This window comes from Hemitrygon akajei, chromosome 10, assembly GCF_048418815.1.
Source record: "Hemitrygon akajei chromosome 10, sHemAka1.3, whole genome shotgun sequence".
Lineage (NCBI taxonomy): Eukaryota > Metazoa > Chordata > Chondrichthyes > Myliobatiformes > Dasyatidae > Hemitrygon > Hemitrygon akajei.
This window is the reverse complement of record NC_133133.1, coordinates 158,244,949-158,263,416: the sequence shown is the minus strand read 5'-3', so window position 1 is coordinate 158,263,416 and position 18,468 is coordinate 158,244,949. Positions and strand designations below refer to the sequence as shown.

Sequence of the window (18,468 nt, the reverse complement as noted above, 5' to 3'; positions counted from 1 at the left end):
TACATAGTGGGTCTAGCTGCTCAACACTCGGAATGACAAACAAAGCAGTCAGCATGTGTGGAGGGAGAGGGAGAGACATACAGAGTTAATATTTCAGGACAGCAGCATCTCATTTAAGTAGGGAAGAGTTAGAAATTAAACAAATTGAACAGTGCAGAGAAATAGAAAACAACCAGAGAGAATTAAAGTGAAAGTTCATAATGAGGTGAAAACAGAGAGAATCTCAGGTGTGGGTGTGGATATTTACAGTAACTACATGCCTACTTTTCCCCTTTTTAATTCAAGGAGACATCAAGACATAAAATAATGTAAAGATGCCACTAAAGGAAATAAATTTCTATTCATTGTTACATCAACCCAGCCCAGACATCAATGCACGAGCTGAACAAGTCAACATCAATAGCCAGAGATTGTTAATACCCTAATTATGTCATGATGGGTTCCTCATACTTTATATTGTGTTTTAAAATCTATTCAGAACTTCTCTGCTAATGATGCCAAAAATTCTAATCCGTGGCATATCCTGAATAGCCTCAAAGTTCAGGTAATGTTGCCCGCCACTTATTGGATCAAATAACCATGCTCTTGAAATTTAAAGATTCCACCATTAATATTTGTGAACAGCCAGGAGTTTAGTTAAACAAGACTTGTTAATCACAAACAAGAGAAAATCTGAGACTGCTGGAAATCCAAGCAACACACAGAAAAAGCCGGAGGAACTCAGCAGGCCAGGCAGCATCTATGGAAAAAAGTACACTTGGGGGAGGGATGAAGATAAGAGCTGAGAAGCGGGACAGGATAGTGAGGGATAAAATTGGTCCCTTAGAGAATCAGAGTGGACAGCTATGTGTGGAGCCAAAAGACATGGGGGAGATTTTGATCAATTTCTTTTCTTCGGTATTCACTAAGGAGAAGGATATTGAATTGTGTAAGTGATCTAGGAATAATGGTGCATAGTTCCCTGAAGGTGGAATCTCATGTGGATAGGGTGGTGAAGAAAGCTTTTAGTATGCTGGCCTTTATAAATCAGAGCATTGAGTATAGGAGTTGGGATGTAATGTTAAAATTGTACAAGGCATTGGTAAGGCCGAATTTGGAGTATTGTGTACAGTTCTGGTCACTGAATTATAGGAGAGATGTCAACAAAATAGAGAGAGTACATAGAAGATTTACTAGAATGTTACCTGGGTTTCAGCTCCTAAGTTACAGGGAAAGGTTGAACAAGTGAGGCCTTTATTCTTTGGAGCGTAGAAGGTTGAGGGAGGACTTGATAGAGGTATTTTAAATTATGAGGGGGATAGATAAAGTTGACGTGGAAAGGCTTTTTCCATTGAGAGTAGGGGAGATTCAAACAAGAGGACTTGAGTTGAGAGTTAGGGAGCAAAAATTTAAGGGTAACACGAGGGGGAATTTCTTTACTCAGAGAGTGGTAGCTGTGTGGAACGAGCTTTCAGTAGAAGTGGTAGAGGCAGGTTCAGTATTGTCATTTAAAGTAAAATTGGATAGGTATATGGACAGGAAAGGAATAGAGGGTTATGGGCTGAGTGCGCCCTGAGTGGGACTAGGTGAGAGTAAGCGTTCGGCATGGACTAGAAGGGACAAGATGGTCTGTTTCCATGCTGTAATTGTTATATGGTTATATGTGATTGGTGAAAGAGATACAGGGCTGGAGAAGGGGGAGTCTGATAAGAGAGGACAGAAGGCCATGGAAGAAAGAAAAGAGGGGAGGAGCACCAGAGGGAGGTGATGGTGAAGGAGATATGGTGAGAGAGGGAAAAGAAGCTGGAGGAAGAAGCCAGAAGAAGCAGGATCGCCCAGAGGCTATCCATTTTAATTCCACCTCCCATTCCCATTCCAATATATCTATCCATGGCCTCCCCTACTGTCGTAATGAGGCCACACTCAGGTTGGAGGAACAACATCTTATATTCTGTTCTGTCTGGGCAGCCTCCAAACTGATGGCATGAACATTGATTTTTCAAAGTTCCAGTAAACACCCCCCCTTCACCATTCCCTGACCCCCTTTTCTCTCTTTTACCATATCTCCTTGCCTTCCCATCACCTCCTCTGGTGTTCCTCCCCCTTATTCTTTCTTCCATGGCCTTCTAACCTCTCCTATTAGATTCCCCCTTCTCCAGCCGTGTATCTCTTTCACCAATCAACTTCCCAGCTCTTTACTTCATCCCTTCCCTTCCTGGTTTCACCTTTCACCTTGTCTTTCTTCCGCCCCTTTCACCAGCTTTTAAATCTACAGTTCATCCTTTTTTCTCCAGTCCTGCTGAAGGGTCTTGACTCGAAACGTCAACTGTACTCTTTTCCATAGATGCTGCCTGGCCTGCTGAGTTCCTCCAGCATTTTGTATCTTTTTAATACAGTGACTACAGAGCAGGTTGGAGCACTTCTAATGTTGCCTTAGCTCTTGAACATGGCTTGGAGGAATTTACAAAATAATAGAATGGTGCTCCTAAACCAGGTTTACTTGCATTGTAAACTACACGTTACTTAGGTAAAATGAAAATAATCACTAATGAAGATAAGACTTTAGATCTGGTTAAATCATGTGCCTGTCAGCACGTAATTAATGGGTACAGCATGTACTGATGACATCATAACATGCGCAGGTATGTGGGGAAATGGCACAAAATCAGGTTGAATTATGTCAGGAGATGTTAAATTAATTTTACTGACAGAATGGATCTCTACTCAAAATGGGAGCAAGCACTTCAAAACACATGAAAGACTTTGTGCAAATTCTACACAAAAATCAGATGCAAGTAAGTCCATTTTCTAATTTGAACATTGACTTCTCTAAATTCCGTTAATGCCCCTCCTCCCCTTCTTACCCCATCCCTGACATATTTAGTTGTTTGCCTGTTCTCCATCTCCCTCCCCCCCCCCTTTCTTTCTCCTGAGGCCTCCTGTCCCATGATCCTTTCCCTTCTCCAGCTCTGTATCACTTTCGCCAATCACCTTTCCAGCTCTTAGCTTCATCCCACCCCCTCCGGTCTTCTCCTATCATTTCGCATTTCCCCCTCCCCCCACTACTTTCAAATCTCTGACTATCTTTCCTTTTGGTTAGTCCTGACGAAGGGTCTCGGCCCGAAACGTCGACAGCGCTTCTCCCTATAGATGCTGCCTGGCCTGCTGTGTTCCACCAGCATTTGGTGTGTGTTGTTTGAATTTCCAGCATCTGCAGATTTCCTCGTGTTTGCTCTTTAAGTCCATTTTCTAATTTTTTCCCCTTCATTTTGTCCTTATAGTACTGTATGATAAGGAAAGCGCCAATGGACAAGATGCATTAATTGAAAAGAATGTGCGCTAACCAGAATTTGTAAAATTTCTGATTTCTTATATTATATGTTTGCTCTCATATTTCCTTACAGCCCAGAAGGAGACCATTTAGAACAAACCCAACCAGTTCTATTCTTTCTCACATGCCCATCAACAACTCTGCTCCTCGTCCCTGCACAACCACCACTTTTGCAGCCATCAGTCTACATTATGGACGTACTGCGTATCAAGTAGCCAGTTAACTACCAGCCAGTAGTTAAGTTGTAGGAGGAAACCAGGGCGTCTAGGGAACACACACATATAGTTTGATATATAAACTGAGAGGTGAGAATGCATCCAAGGTTACGATGAACCTAATATACCACATGAGGAAATCTACAGATGCTGGAAATCCAAAGCAACACACACAAAATGCTGAAGGAACTCAGCAGGTCAGGCAGTATCTGTGGAAAAGAGTGAACAGTCAATGTTTCGGGCTGAGAACTTTCTTCAAGACTGAGATGTCTGAATTAGAAGGATGGGATGTAGGGTGGGGGGTGGGGGGTGGGAGGGAAAGAGGCTAGCTGGAAGGTGATGGGTGAAGTCAGGTGGTTGGGAAATGTCAAGGGATGGGGAAAAAAGAATCTGATAGGAGGGGAGAGTGGACAATAGAAGAAAGGGAAGGAGAAGGGGACCCGGGGGAAGTAATAGGCAGGTAAGAAGAAGTGAAAGGTCAGAGTGGTGAATGAGAGGGTATTTTTCTTCACTGGTTGGAGTAATCGATATTCATGCCATCAGTTTGGAGGGTACTCAAATGGAATACAAGATGTTTCTCCTCCACCCCGAGGGTGGCCTCATCTTGGCACTTGTGCAGCAAATCAGATAAATATGTAAAATATCGGTTGATTCTCATTTCTTAATTTACTTGTTTTAAATTCTGAAGCATTTTTATGAAGATTCCATTTTAGTGGCATTTTTAGTCGACATTGAACTGAAAACAGCACACTGAAAGCTGTTTGACCACACCCCTAAAAACAGAGATTACAGGAAGCTGGTGTAACCTAAGATAAGCTTAAGGCAGGAAAAGGGGATATGAGCACAAACAAACTTTCAGCTCCTGTTTTCAAAGGAAGTGGCAATGACAAAAAATAAAAGCGAGGAGCAGAGGAGTCAGTAGGCAGTCCATACATCAGGCCACCATGCAGCTGCTTGGGATGGTTAAATCTTGGTACTTCATATGGGAAGTCCCATTACTTGAAAGTACTGTGTCATTTCTTTCTCATCACTTTCTGGATTTCAAGCGTTATTTAAAAGAAAAAAAAAACTTAAGGCCTATTTCTTGTCTTTTGCAACTGGACTTTACACTTAGCGATGCTAAGATTTTGATTAAGGTCTTAGTATTGATTTGCCTATTTGGATCTTCCGATGCTTCAGTGAGTATGAGCTGATGCATGTCAGAAGTCCACAATTCCAGCTGGTAGGTAGCACATATACCAGATACTTTATTTGCAGATTCTGTTTCACAAATAATGATAATTTTCTGCCTTAAAATGTTATAACCTTACCTTCATAGGAGCTGCAGTTGATTTCTGCTTTGACAAGAGTAGATAAAGGTACTCTATTGGGGAAAAAATGCCTTCTGACTGAATAGCACTGTGAAAGCACCAAAAGAGATTAACATACAATGATACTTTAATTTGGCTATGATTTTGATGAGTCACTTTTAGTTTTGTGCACACACATTGGCTGAAAGTACTGTTATTATGTTTTTAAACTACTTTGCTATGAGAGAGCAGAGATTAACAGTAGTATACTGATATTGGGGAAGTGAATTATGAAAATAACTTATACATATCATTTAGCTAGAATGTAAAATAATGCTAGTAAAATTTAATTAATATTTAGTTCATTTTTATATATCCAGTAAAATAGCATTATGTGGCCAGGTTTAAAATTAGCCAAGATTAAATTAAATCATCTAGGCAAGTATATGTTATATTAATGCTTCTGAGAAAATGATACAAAGCAAAATAGTTCTATTTTGATTCAACAGATAAAGATTGGAATTTAATCAAAGTAGTCACCACAAATATTTACTGGAGTGTAAAAGATTTAAAACCAATTTATTGTAATCTTATTAAACAAACTACTACTTAAGTAGTTTCAATACAGCCTGGAATTAAAAATATTGAACATTTTTGAACTATCTGTAGGCTAAGTAAATTATTAACAAAAGTGAATACTTGAAGTTAGATTGAAAGTTAAATTTCAACCACATTGAAATTAGTACATCCTGAATCTGAAAAGTAATACACAACTGCTACATACATTAAGCAAGAATGTGAAAAAAACATTTGAGGAGCTTCTCTAGAAACTACAAGAATTTCTTTAATTTCTTTTTATAGATAATCACCTAATGATTTCTTTTGGCATATTAGAGGAATAATTCAGTCACCTTTATTAGAGTATTAAAAATCTAATCAACTATCTTCTTAAGTTTTTCAGATATGTGAGTAAGTCAAATGCCACCTTGAGATCAATTGATTTGTTAGGCAATGAAACATCAGCGAAATTAATAGCAGGCAATGTACGCGGATGGATAATTTTGTGCCTTACTGCTAGGAAAGTAAATGCAGGACCTACCTAACTATGAAGTTCTAGCATGGTAGAGCACAAAAACATTGATGTTATTATTGGAAGAGAGAAAAGAAAAGCACACCTGGTCTGAAGAATGAACTTCGGCTTAAGTGAGTGGAAACATGTAAATGCAAAAGAAATTGCTGGGGATAAACTGCATCTGTCATTTCCCTACCCATATCTGCAAATGATCTACAATCAGTGACCACTTTATTAGGTACATCCGCTCATTAATGCAAGTATCTATTCATGGCAGAAACTCAATGCATAAAAGCATGCAGACATGCTCAAGAGGTTCAGATGTCACTCAAGCCCAAATATCAGCATGGTGGAAAAGTGTGATCTAAGTGACTTTGGAATGATTATTGGTTCCAGACACGGTTGCTTGAGTATCTCAGGATTTGACCATCACTTGGGATTTTCATGCATTGCCATCGCTAGAGTTTACAGGGAACGCTGTGAAAAACAAAACAAAACAAAAATAAAACTTCCAGGGAGCAGTAGTTTTGTGGGCAAAAATGCCTTGTTAATGAGAGAGGTTAGAGGAGAATGGCCAAACTGGTTCAAGCAGGCAGGAAGATGACAGTAATTCAGATAAGCATGTGTTAGAACACTGGTATGCAGAAGAGCATCTCTGAATGCACAACATGTCAAACTTGGAAGTGGATGGGCATTTGCAGCAGAAGACAACAAACATACGCTCAGTGGCCATTTTATTAGGTACAGGAGGTACCTGATGAGGTGACCACTGAGTATATATTGTATACCACTGTATCCTTTAGTAACCTGCATTATTTATATTGCCACCAATCTTTATATCATCTATAAACTTACTATCCACCCATCCTCTCTTAGTTAACCTCTTGCTCTTGATTATGTATGGAATATCTTGGGATTCCATTGCCTTGGATTTTTCATGACCCTTCCTAGTTCTTTTAATTCCCTTCTTGAATTCTTTCACAGCTTCTTCAGGTTTTCTGTTTGATTTTTGCATCCCAAACCTAATATTTGCTTCTTGACTCAAGACATTTCCTTTTTCTCCTTGACTAAATTCACCACCTCTCTCATTATCTAAGGTCCCCTTACTTTGTTAACCTGGCCCTTTCGTTTTACTGGAACTCATCAGTCCTATGAGCACCTACACTCTGTCCACCAGAAAAAGTGGTATCTACCAGTGGTCACCCATTTTAATTCCACTACTCATTCCCATTCTGATCTGTTATTCCATGGGCTGCTCTACTATTGCAACGAGGCCACACTCAGGTTGGAGGAACAACATCTTGTGTTTCATCCGGGTAGCCTCCAACTCAATGGTATGAACATCAATTTTTTTGAACTTCCCGTAATGGGTTCCTCCCCACTCCTCTCCTTCACCATTCCCCATCCCCTTTTCCCTCTCTCAACTTATCTCCTTGGCTGCCCATCACCTCCCTCTGGTGCTCCTCCCCCCTTTTCTTTCTTCCATGGCCTTCTGTCCTCTCCCATTGGACTCCCCTTTCTCCAGCCCTGTATTTCTTTCACCATTCAACTTCCCAGCTCTTTACTTCATCCCTCTCCCTTCAGGTTTCCCCTAAGACCTGTTTCTCTCCGCCCCCTCTCCACCTTTTAAATCTACTCTTCATCTTTTTTTTCTCCAGTCCTGCCGAAGGGTCTCAGGATGAAACATTGACAATGCTTTTTTCCATAGATGCTCCCTGGCCTGCTGAACTCCCCCAGCTTTTTGTGTGTTTTGCTTAGATTTCCAGCATCTGCAGGTTTCCTCTTGTTTGAGTCCTGTACTCTGCACTGTTAGCCTTTAAAATCTCTCTACATGTGGACTTGCGGAAATACATCTGTTCCTAATTAACTCCCCCTGGTTCTTGCCTAACACTATCATAATTTGCCTTGCCCCCTTTTAATACTCTCTGGTGTGGTCCATACATACCCTTGTTTACAGCTAAAAGAGTTGTGATCACTATTTCAACAAGTCGTTCAGATTGAACTGGTGATAATGTGAAGGTAACAGCAGATAAAGAACAATCAGTGTTTTCTAGATTATCAATGAAATAAATCAGATTATCCACAGTATTGTGAAGGATGCCTCCCATTGTCCCACAATCTCTTTGACCTTCTACTGTCAGGCAGAAGGAACTACAGCGTAATAACAATGACAGGCCTGGAAATAGCTTCTTACTCCAGCCTGTGAGACTTCCAAACACCCTGCTACCTCCCAGTGCACATTACCTATGACTGTACGAGCAGCATTATACTGTTGTATATTTAACTTTATGTCAATTTGGACATCTACTGATTATTTTTATTATCTGTTAATATTATTGTGCTCATATTATTTTATGTGCTGTATGTGATATATATATCTGCTTTGCACTTTGGTCCTGAGGAACAATGTTTCGTTTAGCTGCATACACATGTATGGTTTAATGGCATTAAACTTGATCTTGTGAAATACTCAGCATTTGTAGGATCCTATAAATAGTATGAGTGGCATGTACAGGAAATGGGCATTTTTCTTCTCAATAACATTTCTTTCATACATTGCAAATAATGTTTGAAATTAAGATACAACTTAAGTTGGCAACCAAAATCTTAATATTAATAACTCTTATAAAATGACCTACAAAGCGAAGATCCACAGTTTGAATCTGATACTCAAGATATCATCAAAGAAGGAAGAATTCCATTCATAAATGGAATTCTGCCTCCTGAGAATCTATATCATCATCTCACATGCTGTCAGGTCTTGACGAGGCTAACTGGTATTGTCAATAGCTAGGTAAATTAAGATTTCCACCTGACAGATAAAATGATGAGTTTGAAGAAGGTTCATTTGTCATTATTACATTGAAAAATATATAATCATGGCACCAATAGAGTACTGAGAGCAACTCTTGACATCACACTTGCAGGGCTTTGGAGGGAGTACAAAGTAGATTCACCAGAAGGATGTTTGGTCCTTAAGATTAAACTCCAAGGAAAGATCAGAACACCAGAAAAGTATTCCACAAAATTCACAAAGGTTATCAGGTAGCCAGTTTGAAGTTTTCAAATTATTAAAAGGAGCCAGTTTGTCACGTACCCCGTGACCGGGTTAAGAATCAGCAGAAACGGAAAACACTTTGGAGTCTGGTATTACTATAACTAATAGTGTTTATTAGTAAAGTAAGCAATACAGGACTATAAAATGCAAATATATGAAACAGGTTAGCAATGATATATACAGAAGTGTGGAAATAGGAATCAAAACCAAGCTCTTTCAGAGCTAGGGGTAAATGGATAGAGTCTTACAATATGATGCAGAGTTCAGTTTGGTTCAGGTCGAGGTAGTTGTGTGAGTATTGTTGGAGACAGAGAGAGAGAGGGAGAGGGAGAGAGGGAGAGAGGGAGAGGAAGGACGGGGGGGGGGGGGGGAGAGAGAGAGAGAGAGAGAGAGAGAGAGAGAGAATGCCGTTCCTGTTGTCTTCCTGTTATGATCACCAATTATGACCATACCACATACGACCGTTCTACCGTTCTTCTGTGGTGGACCTGTTACCCAGGCGAAGGTGGACACACAAACAATTCCCCACCGGTCGCACCTTTACACACTGTGAGCCACTGATCAATTCCCTGAATCGCTCCTCCAAAACGCTCACCTTCATGTGGGTGCACAAAGCTTGTTCAGTGTCCCGTGATGTGTCTCCCTGTGTTGTAGCAGACCTGTTTTTTATCACCACATGCTGGACACCGGCTGTCCATCAACTGGCTCCCATTTTGGGCCAAAACGGGACTCCTGATGAAGGGTTTCGGCCCGAAACGTCGTGATTACCTCCTCCCATAGATGCTGTCTGGCCTGCTGAGTTCTGCCAGCATTTTGTGTTTTTTAGAGTGAAAGTTGTTCACTTTAAAATGTGTGACCGATAGATTTTGTTACCCACAAGTGTCTCCTTTTAGATACATAAAGTAGATAACAGTTCACATTAACAATGAAGATACTTTATTAGACAGAAGAAATGCTTACAGTGAGGGAGAACATCCTTGTGTGTGGTGACTGTTCCTTTACAGGTAGAGCAGTTCTGTCACTTCTACACTGAGACACTGTGGTGATACACAGAAAGCAGCTGGTCACATGCCATACTTAAAGGAATATGCACCCAATATTATATTAAGCAAATCTGTTACATTGGAGGAATATGATTATTAAAGGACCCAGGACACACTCTCTTCTCATTACTACAATCAGGAGGATGCAGCTGAGCTTGAAGACACACACCCAATGTTTTAGGAACAGCTTCCTCTGCTCTCCTATCATTTCCAAACAGCCCATGAACCCATGAGCACGACTTCACTATTTAGCTCTCATTTCGAGCAACTTACTTCTCATTGTAATTTATAATAATTTTTTTACACATTGCACTGTACTGCTGCAACAAAGCAAAAATTTTCATGACCTAGGTCAGTGATAATGAGCTTGATACTGAATCTGATTATGGTTAGCAGATGGAGTTAACCTGCCGGGCAGTTATATAACTGAATGGTGGAACATTCAGTGAGTTGGTGGGGGAACAGAACCACACATAAAATCTTCATAACTATCAGGTAAAATGAAAGCTATGCTGACAACTTGTTATCCTTGTTTTGCACTATTGTCTAAAATGTATCCTGCTAAAGTTATCCAAGGAACACCTTGTTCTCTTCTCCAGTCCGATGCATGTGAAGCAGGGCATTGAAGGATTGGGTTCCATTCTTGGTATATGGGATTAATGTAGATGTGCAAGAAGGTTGAAATGTACTTTATGAGCAATTTCTGTAATATGCAACTCTGTGATTGAGGTTTTGTGTATAATTCCAACAGCAAGAAGAAAAAGAATGAGGGATCAATCATTTCTCAATCAAATTTACTCCAAAGTGGGAAATCAGAAAGGTAAAGAGAGGTTATGAGATTTATTTGGCAGAAAAGGTTAGGGAATATTCCCAAGAAGTTCTATGCTTTAGTCAAATAAAAGAATGGCTAGGGAGAGAGGAGGACCCCTTGGAGATCAGCAGGGCTGCTTATGTCTTGACCTGCAGGAGATGTATGGCATTTTTAATGAATATTTCTCCTCTGTGTTTACTGTCAAGAAGGTTGTGGTTGTTCATGAAACAAGGGAAACAAATGGAGATATTTTGGAGGACATTCATATAACCAGAGAGAAGGTATCTGCAGCCTCACATTGCATTAAGGTGGATTCATCCACAATACCTGACCAAGTGTATCTTTGGACTTTGTGGGAAGCTAGAGAGGACATTGTGGAGGCCCTGTGGAGATAATTGCTTTATCATTAGTCACTGGTTAATGTTGTTCCTTTGTTTAGAAAGGGTTGCAAGGATAAGGCATAGTATTACAGCTGGTCAATAGTGGAAAGATTCTGGAAGGGATTCTATGGGACAAGATCCACCAGTATTTGGACAAACAGAGCTTGATTAGGAAAAGTCAGCATAGTGAAGTCATGCCTGACAAACATTTTAGAGTTCTTTGAAGAAGTAATCTGAAAAGGTAGATCAGGGTAGGAGAGTGCCTATTTGGACTTTTGAGAGACCTGCAACGAAGCCCCTCACGGTAGACTGGTCTGAAAGGTTTGGTTCCATGGAATTCAGGAGAGCTGGTTATGTGGATTAAAAAATGACTCAAAGATAGGAAATAGAAAATGACGGTTGGAGGTTGTTCCTTGAAATAGAAAACAGTGACTAATGATGTGCTACGGGATTGGTGTTGGGACCTTTGGTATTCATTACTCATATAACCGATTTGATCAGTAAGTTTGCAGATGACACAATAATATTAGATTAGATTAGATTAGATTCAACTTTATTGTCATTGTGCCGAGTACAGATACAAAGCCAATGAAATGCAGTTAGCATCTAACCAGAAATGCAAAATAATAGTGTTATTTACAAAATAACTGAATAAAAAGTAAGTGCTACAGCACACAAATATAGAAGTTCTGAAACAGTACAGTATGGGTGCAATACTGCTTAGCGCTGTGATGTGAGGTTCAGCAGGGTCACAGCCTCAGGGAAGAAGCTCTTCCTGTGCCTGCTGGTGCAGGAGTGGAGGCTCCTGTAGCACCTACCGGATGGGAGGAGAGTAAAAATCCAAGGTTAGGGTGAGATGCATCCTTGTTAATGCTTTTTGCCCTGCCCAGGCAGCGTTTATGGTAGATGTTCTCAATGGTGGGCAATTGGGTGCCAATAATCTGCTGGGTGTTTTTCACCACCCGCTGGAGTGCTTTGCGGTCCAGTACAGGACAACTGCCATACCACACTGAGATGCAGTTGATGAGTATGCTCTCAATGGTACAGCAGTAAAAGTCCATCAGTATCCTGGGACAGAGGAGAGCTTTCTTGATGCTCCACAGGAAATAAAGGCACTGTTGTGCCTTTTTGATCAGGATGGAGGAGTTCAGGGACCAGGTGAGATAATTGGAAATGTGGACACCAAGGAATTTGAAGTTTGATACACGCTCCACTACAGCTCCGTTAATGTAGATGGGGACATGAGTGCGGTTCCTAGCATGTCTGAAGTCCACAATGATCTCCTTGGTCTTCTGGGTGTTAAGGGCCATGTTGTTGTCGGCACACCATGCGGCCAGGTGCTGGACCTCGTCCCTGTAGGCCGTCTTGTCATCCCCTCTGATCAGGCCAACCACTGTGGCGTCATCTGCAAACTTGATTATGGAATTAGAACCATGTACAGGAATGCAGTCATAGGTTATAAGTTGTTGATAGTGAAAGGAAGTTCTTGTAGATCACAAGGGGATCTTGGTCAGTTCAGGAAGCAGGCCAAGGAGTGGCAAATGGATTTCAAAAAGGTAAGTGTGAGGTGATGCATTTTGGAAAATTAAACCAGCATAGGACTTGTGCTATGAATAGTAGGGCAGCTGGGAGTGTAATGGAACAGAAAGACTTAGGAGTACTTGCATAGCATGTTGCCAGTGGTGTCAGGTAGCCAAGATGGTGAAATAGACATGCTGGCCTTTGTCAGTCAGTGCGTTGAGTATAAGGGTTGAGACACTATGTAATTGTATAAATGGTTGGTGAGGCCGCACATGGAGTGCTGTGTGCAGTTTTGGCTATGCTTTTTATATGAAAGATAGTGTCAAACTGCAGAGTGTAGGAAAGAATTAAAAACATGTTGCCAGAACTAGAGGGCCTGAGTTATAGGGAGAGGTGGGCCAGGCTATCTCTTTATTCCTTGGAATACAGAAGATTGAAGGAAACCTTATCGAAATGTATAGACAAGCTGGATGGTAATAGTCTTTTCCCAGGGTAGGGGAGTAAAAACTAGGGAGTATAGATTTAGGGTAAAAGAGGAATAGATTTAAAAGGAACAGTGGTTGGTGACTATGTGGAATGAGCTGTCAGAAGAAGTGGTAGAGACAGGTACAATAGTAGTATTTAGGAAGCATTTGGATCATTGCATGGAGGGGTGGGACAAAGAATATGCTCTGAAAGCAGAAAATTGGGACTAGCTGGTGGGAACTGTGGTCTGTGTGAACTCGTTGAGCTGAAGAGCCTGTATTGCTCTATGACTCGATGACCAAGATTATATAGTAATGTGTAAATTTTTTAATAATGTAAAATGTTGACTGCAAGCTAAACCATTGAAAATTACTGAAAGCAATAACTATTTAAATTGAAGTGTACAAATGGAGAAAAATTGTCATGAATACTTTACGGGTAGATTGATTCTTATAATAATGAGGCATGAAAATATTGTATTGTGTAAAGCTACTCATGCAGTTGACCTAATTTTAGTATTCCGTGTGTAAAAGAACATTTTGAGATAAAAATTATATCTTCTAAGAATCCTTAGATAGCTGATATTACTTTATGAGGATTCAATGGATCGAGCAGCCAAGCATTAATATACAAATGGACAAAGTTCAAGTATTTCATATTGTATTTTTTGATTTCAGGGTATTTATAATGAATAATGTAAAAGCCATGTGTTGGGACTGGAAGACGTCATAGACAAATGTGTTATGTTAAAACAGGAATTAAACTACATCTCACAAAATGCTGGAGGAACTCAGCAGACCAGGCAGCATCTATGGAAAAGAGCACTGTCGACATTTTGGGCCGAAATCCTTCGGCAGGACTGAAGGGTTTCAGTCTGAAATGTTGACTATACTCTTTTCCATAGATGCTGCTTGGCCTGCTGAGTTCCTCCAGTGCTTTGTGTGTGTTGCTTGGATTTCCATCATCTGCAGATTTTCTCGTTTGTGATTAAACTACATCTCATGATTCTCAAGTATTTTCAAAGAAACAAGTACTGGCATGGATCTCACTCAAAATGCTGGTGGAAAGCAGCAGGTCAGGCAGCATCTATAGGGAGAAGCACTGTCAACGTTTCGGGCCAACTCGTGTGTGTTGCTTGAATTTCCAGCATCTACATATTTCCTTGTGTTTAACTGACATGGATCTAGTCTGTTTGAAATGTCCCTTTCCTGATGCCTGTAACCCTATTCTACCATAAGTTATTACTTATTACTTAACGTTTATTTCAAATAACTCACCTTTAAAGTCATCCATAGCTTAAATGTTATTGTGATATCATACTTGTGCAGGATGGAAAAGCATATAGGAAGAAACAATATTGATGATTAAATATTAATAGGTGATAGAGACGTACTCATATGGCAACCACGCATAGCCGTATTGCAACCATACATTCTCACATGGCAACCTAAGTAGAGGCAATAACATTTTTGTATCATTATATATAGTGACGTATCCTCGCTGCTCTGTGATGTTTACTTTGCTCTCCACAGTAGTGAGGCTGTGAGCCTGTGCCGGCTTCCCCGGGCTTCGTGTCTGCGAGCTACGCGACGATTTGCCCGGCTGAGTGATGAACTGAGGCTGAGGCAGTGGGCCTGCTCCAGGCTTTGTGTCTATGGACTCACTTTCACTCTGAATGCTGTTGCTTGCTTTTATCGCACAATTTGTGTTTTCTCCCCTCTCTCTATACATTGTGTGCGTGTTAGTCCTTCTTATAAATGGGTTCTTTTCGGTTTTTTGCTTTGTGTTTGCTGTAAGGAGAGAAATATCAAGGTTGTATAATTTATGCATACTTTGATAATAAATATACTTTGAACTTTGAGCCTTTGAATCTCACTTAATATAACGGGGGTGGGGGGGGGATGGTGGTGGAGAGTTTCATATTTTTACACTCGCTCTCTCTGTCCTTAGGATATTGACTTCTTGTTCAACATTCTTGTGTCTGAACTGTCATTCAATAAGATCATGTAATTCCACCTCATTCAAGTGGAGATTCCAGTGGCAAGCTTGAACAATGGCTCCATGGTGCTTCCCAGCTGAGCTCAATCAGTTCTCAGTGGGAGTCATGGGAAAGTCATCAGGGTAAAAATACTGGCTGATTTATTCCTGGCTCATCTCGGATGCACTGAGGCCATGTGGAGCACTACTACTCTCATGATGGCTAAAATTAGTAATCTTAGACTACAGCTTGAAGGTGCATTCTTCTGGTTCTTTTCACCACCATTGTTACAATAACTGCCCTTTGCCAACTAAAATATCTCAGCACTTGCTCTTTTTTGTGTGGATGGTTCTATTTTAATTATGCTTTCAGACTTAATACTTAAGAGTCGCGTTATGTAACATAATCCGTGCAGCATATGTCAGGAGATCAGCTCTTTAAATAAAGCAATTATTTGTAACATTTTAGTCAATATGATACATCAAAACTCCATCGTTCACTGAGTTAAAAGTTAAACTTTTTTCTCAGTGCAGCCTCTGTAGAGTCACAGTGCAACGCAGGAGAGAAACAGGCCCTTCAGCCCAATTTGCCAATCCAAGCTTATCTCAGTTTCCCACATTGGCCTGTAATCTTTCCCATCCATGTACCTGCCCAGGTATCTTTTAACATGAGTCAAACACTTCCTAAGGCAGCTCATCACATGTATGTAGCACCCTCTGACTGAAGAAGAAGCCCTTCAGGTCCCTTTTAAATCTTTCCTTTCTTAAACTTTGGTCCCCTACTTTTTGATTCCCTTTCCCTGGGGAAAAAAGACTCTGCATTCTTGCACTAACATTTTATATCTTGATTGCTTAAAGACTCTTAAAACTCTGTTATTATTTGAGTTGAATATCAGTGATGGAGAATCCGTACTGGGTTGGGTAATGATGAGGACATTCCTTTTCTTCTCTGTCCCTGAATGGGTGAACTAAGAGGCTGCTTTCCCTCGTTCTGGAAACCCCAGCCACAAGACCTGAGCTCTGTATCTATGCAGCCATATCTTCTCAGAAATTAGCACTCCAAAGAGTGCTATATGAGGTTATTCTTATCCTCAGCCATTAGGTTCTATAAAGAGTCAACCTAAAGCCGGGGAAGTGATGACCCCCTCCTGTTAGACTGTTTATGGTGACTTATTTTTAATTCTTCCTACTTCTCTTCTAATATTTCCACAGCTGTGCACTTGTAATGCTACTGAGACTCTGTAATTTCCTTTGGGATCAATAAAGTATTTATCTATTTCAGTGACCTAAGACCTGACCACTTATTCTCCCAAACTCACAAGAGTGTAGTACTAGTCTGCATGATCCCGTTTCGTATGCCAAACTTGCCATGCCAGAAATCAATTCAGTGAACTTTATATTGCAAATATTAAAATCCAGTACATTCCTGGTTTTGCATCTGTTTCAATGCATAACTATGTGACTTGTTTGCCATTAATGCATTTACTTTTAAAAGTGCTTTGGTTAACATGGAAGCCATAGTTCATAATTTAACTTTACCTCATTGAGTTTGGCCTGGATTTTGCTGGGAAATGCTGGTCATTTTCTATGAATACCATTAGGTTTGAGATTTCTGTGCTGGAGTCCAGCAGTAGATTATAATTTTATGGCAATTCTACAGCATATATAGAATATATTAAAAATCTGCTGGAACACTAGCAACCCAATTCAGAGATTTCATTGGAGGGAATGGCTGCTGGGGACTGAGTAAGTGTTGGCAGTTTTAGTTTCTTTTTAAGCAAGACACTCAAAATGCTGGAGGAACTCACCAGGCCTGGCAGCATCTATGGAAAAAAGTACAATCGATGTTTCGGGCTGAGTCCTGCCAAAGGGTTTTGGTCCGAAACGTCGACTGTACTTCTTTCCATAGATGCTACCTGGCCTGATGAGTTCCTCCAACATTTTGTGTATGTTGCTCGGAATTCCAGCATCTGCAAATTTTCTCTTGTTTGTTAGTTTCTTTTTAATTATCTGAGTTCGCTCAAATGTTTTTAAATGCTTTAATTTTTTACCTCTGTATCTTTTAAAATGTTGGTCAATTCTTTCAGTTCAGTCAACTGATACCTAAAACTTCAAGAATATTTGTATTTTCAGACACTTCCACCGGCAGAATTAACACATTTTCAAATTCAATGGACATTTAAAAAGAGAAGAGAGCATTGTATATGAATACTATATTTACTTCATTACAAGGACGTAAAAATATCAGAAATAGAAGCAAAAGATAGCCAATTGGCTTTCCAGACCAGCTTCCCTACTCAGTAATATTGTGGCTGATTCAATCATGCCTCAGTACCACTACATTTCAAATATCAATCAAATTCCCCCTTGAAAGTATTCTATTACGTCACCTCCATAGCTCTTTGGGACAGAGATAGGGTAGTCAGAGAGATTAAGTTCCTTTTCAGCTACTTTCTCCTGAACTAGTTCCAGAGGTCCTTGCTAGGGGAATAATGCCCTCAGCAATCATACTGTCAACCCCCTGCAGAAGTTTACATGTTTCAATAAGATCATCTCTTGCTGTTCAAAACTACATTGAGTATAGGCTCAGCTCTCCACCCTTCTGCCATCTTTGCTTCATCAATGTATATCTCTTTGCAGACTCCTTGTATTCTTCTCACAACTTGTGTTTTTGTATTGTTAGTTGATTTGACCATAGTGCATATCATTAATTCATGAAATTTTCAAAGTATAGATTGTAAATAGTTGAGGCGCTACACTGATGTTTGTGGCACCTGGTAGCTACTGACTGCCAAAGTTAAACTGACCCATTTATCTTGGTCTCTGTTTTCAAGTGATTTAGTCAGTTCCATATCCATGTCAACATATGGCACCTACTCCTATGTACTCTTGTATGAAATTCCTCATTAAATAGCTTATGGAAATACAAATAGACCATGTTTACCAGTTTCCCATTATGCACCTTGTTATGCCCTCAAGTATATTACAACGTAATTCTGAGAATGTACATTTTACCAGGCAGGACAGACTATCTGGTAAATATAGTCAAGAAAATAATTCACTGATTTTCCACCTCTTTGCACTCACTGATTTCCCAGTCTTGTTGCTACAAGACCAGAGTCTAATTTTAATACAATAATGTAAATGTTGTAAATAAATGATGTAACTGATTTTTTACTCATGCTACTGTTTTCTCATTATATGGTCATCTTTGCTTGTATTGTGCTTAATGTTTTTGCCAGTAATTTAAAAGTAGTTTCTCAGTTCAGCCACAAAATCTCACTAATAGTCTAATACATTAAGTAAAGCAGGGTTTCCCAAACCTTT

General features: G+C 40.0%; 1 protein-coding gene across 3 annotated transcripts in view; it reads left to right on the top strand.

The window, feature by feature from the left end:
- The window catches only part of tfec (transcription factor EC), an 88,872-nt gene that overhangs the window by 29,054 nt on the left and 41,350 nt on the right, over positions 1–18,468 (top strand). The window contains exon 1 of one of the 3 annotated variants that reach the window (XM_073059499.1): positions 4,647–4,747. The exons of the other annotated variants lie outside the window; for them this stretch is intronic. Within the exon in view, the coding sequence (XP_072915600.1) occupies positions 4,718–4,747 (30 nt within the window). The 5' untranslated portion in view covers positions 4,647–4,717. Of the gene's footprint in view, positions 1–4,646; positions 4,748–18,468 lie in introns of those variants that run through there. 3 annotated transcript variants of the gene reach the window in all.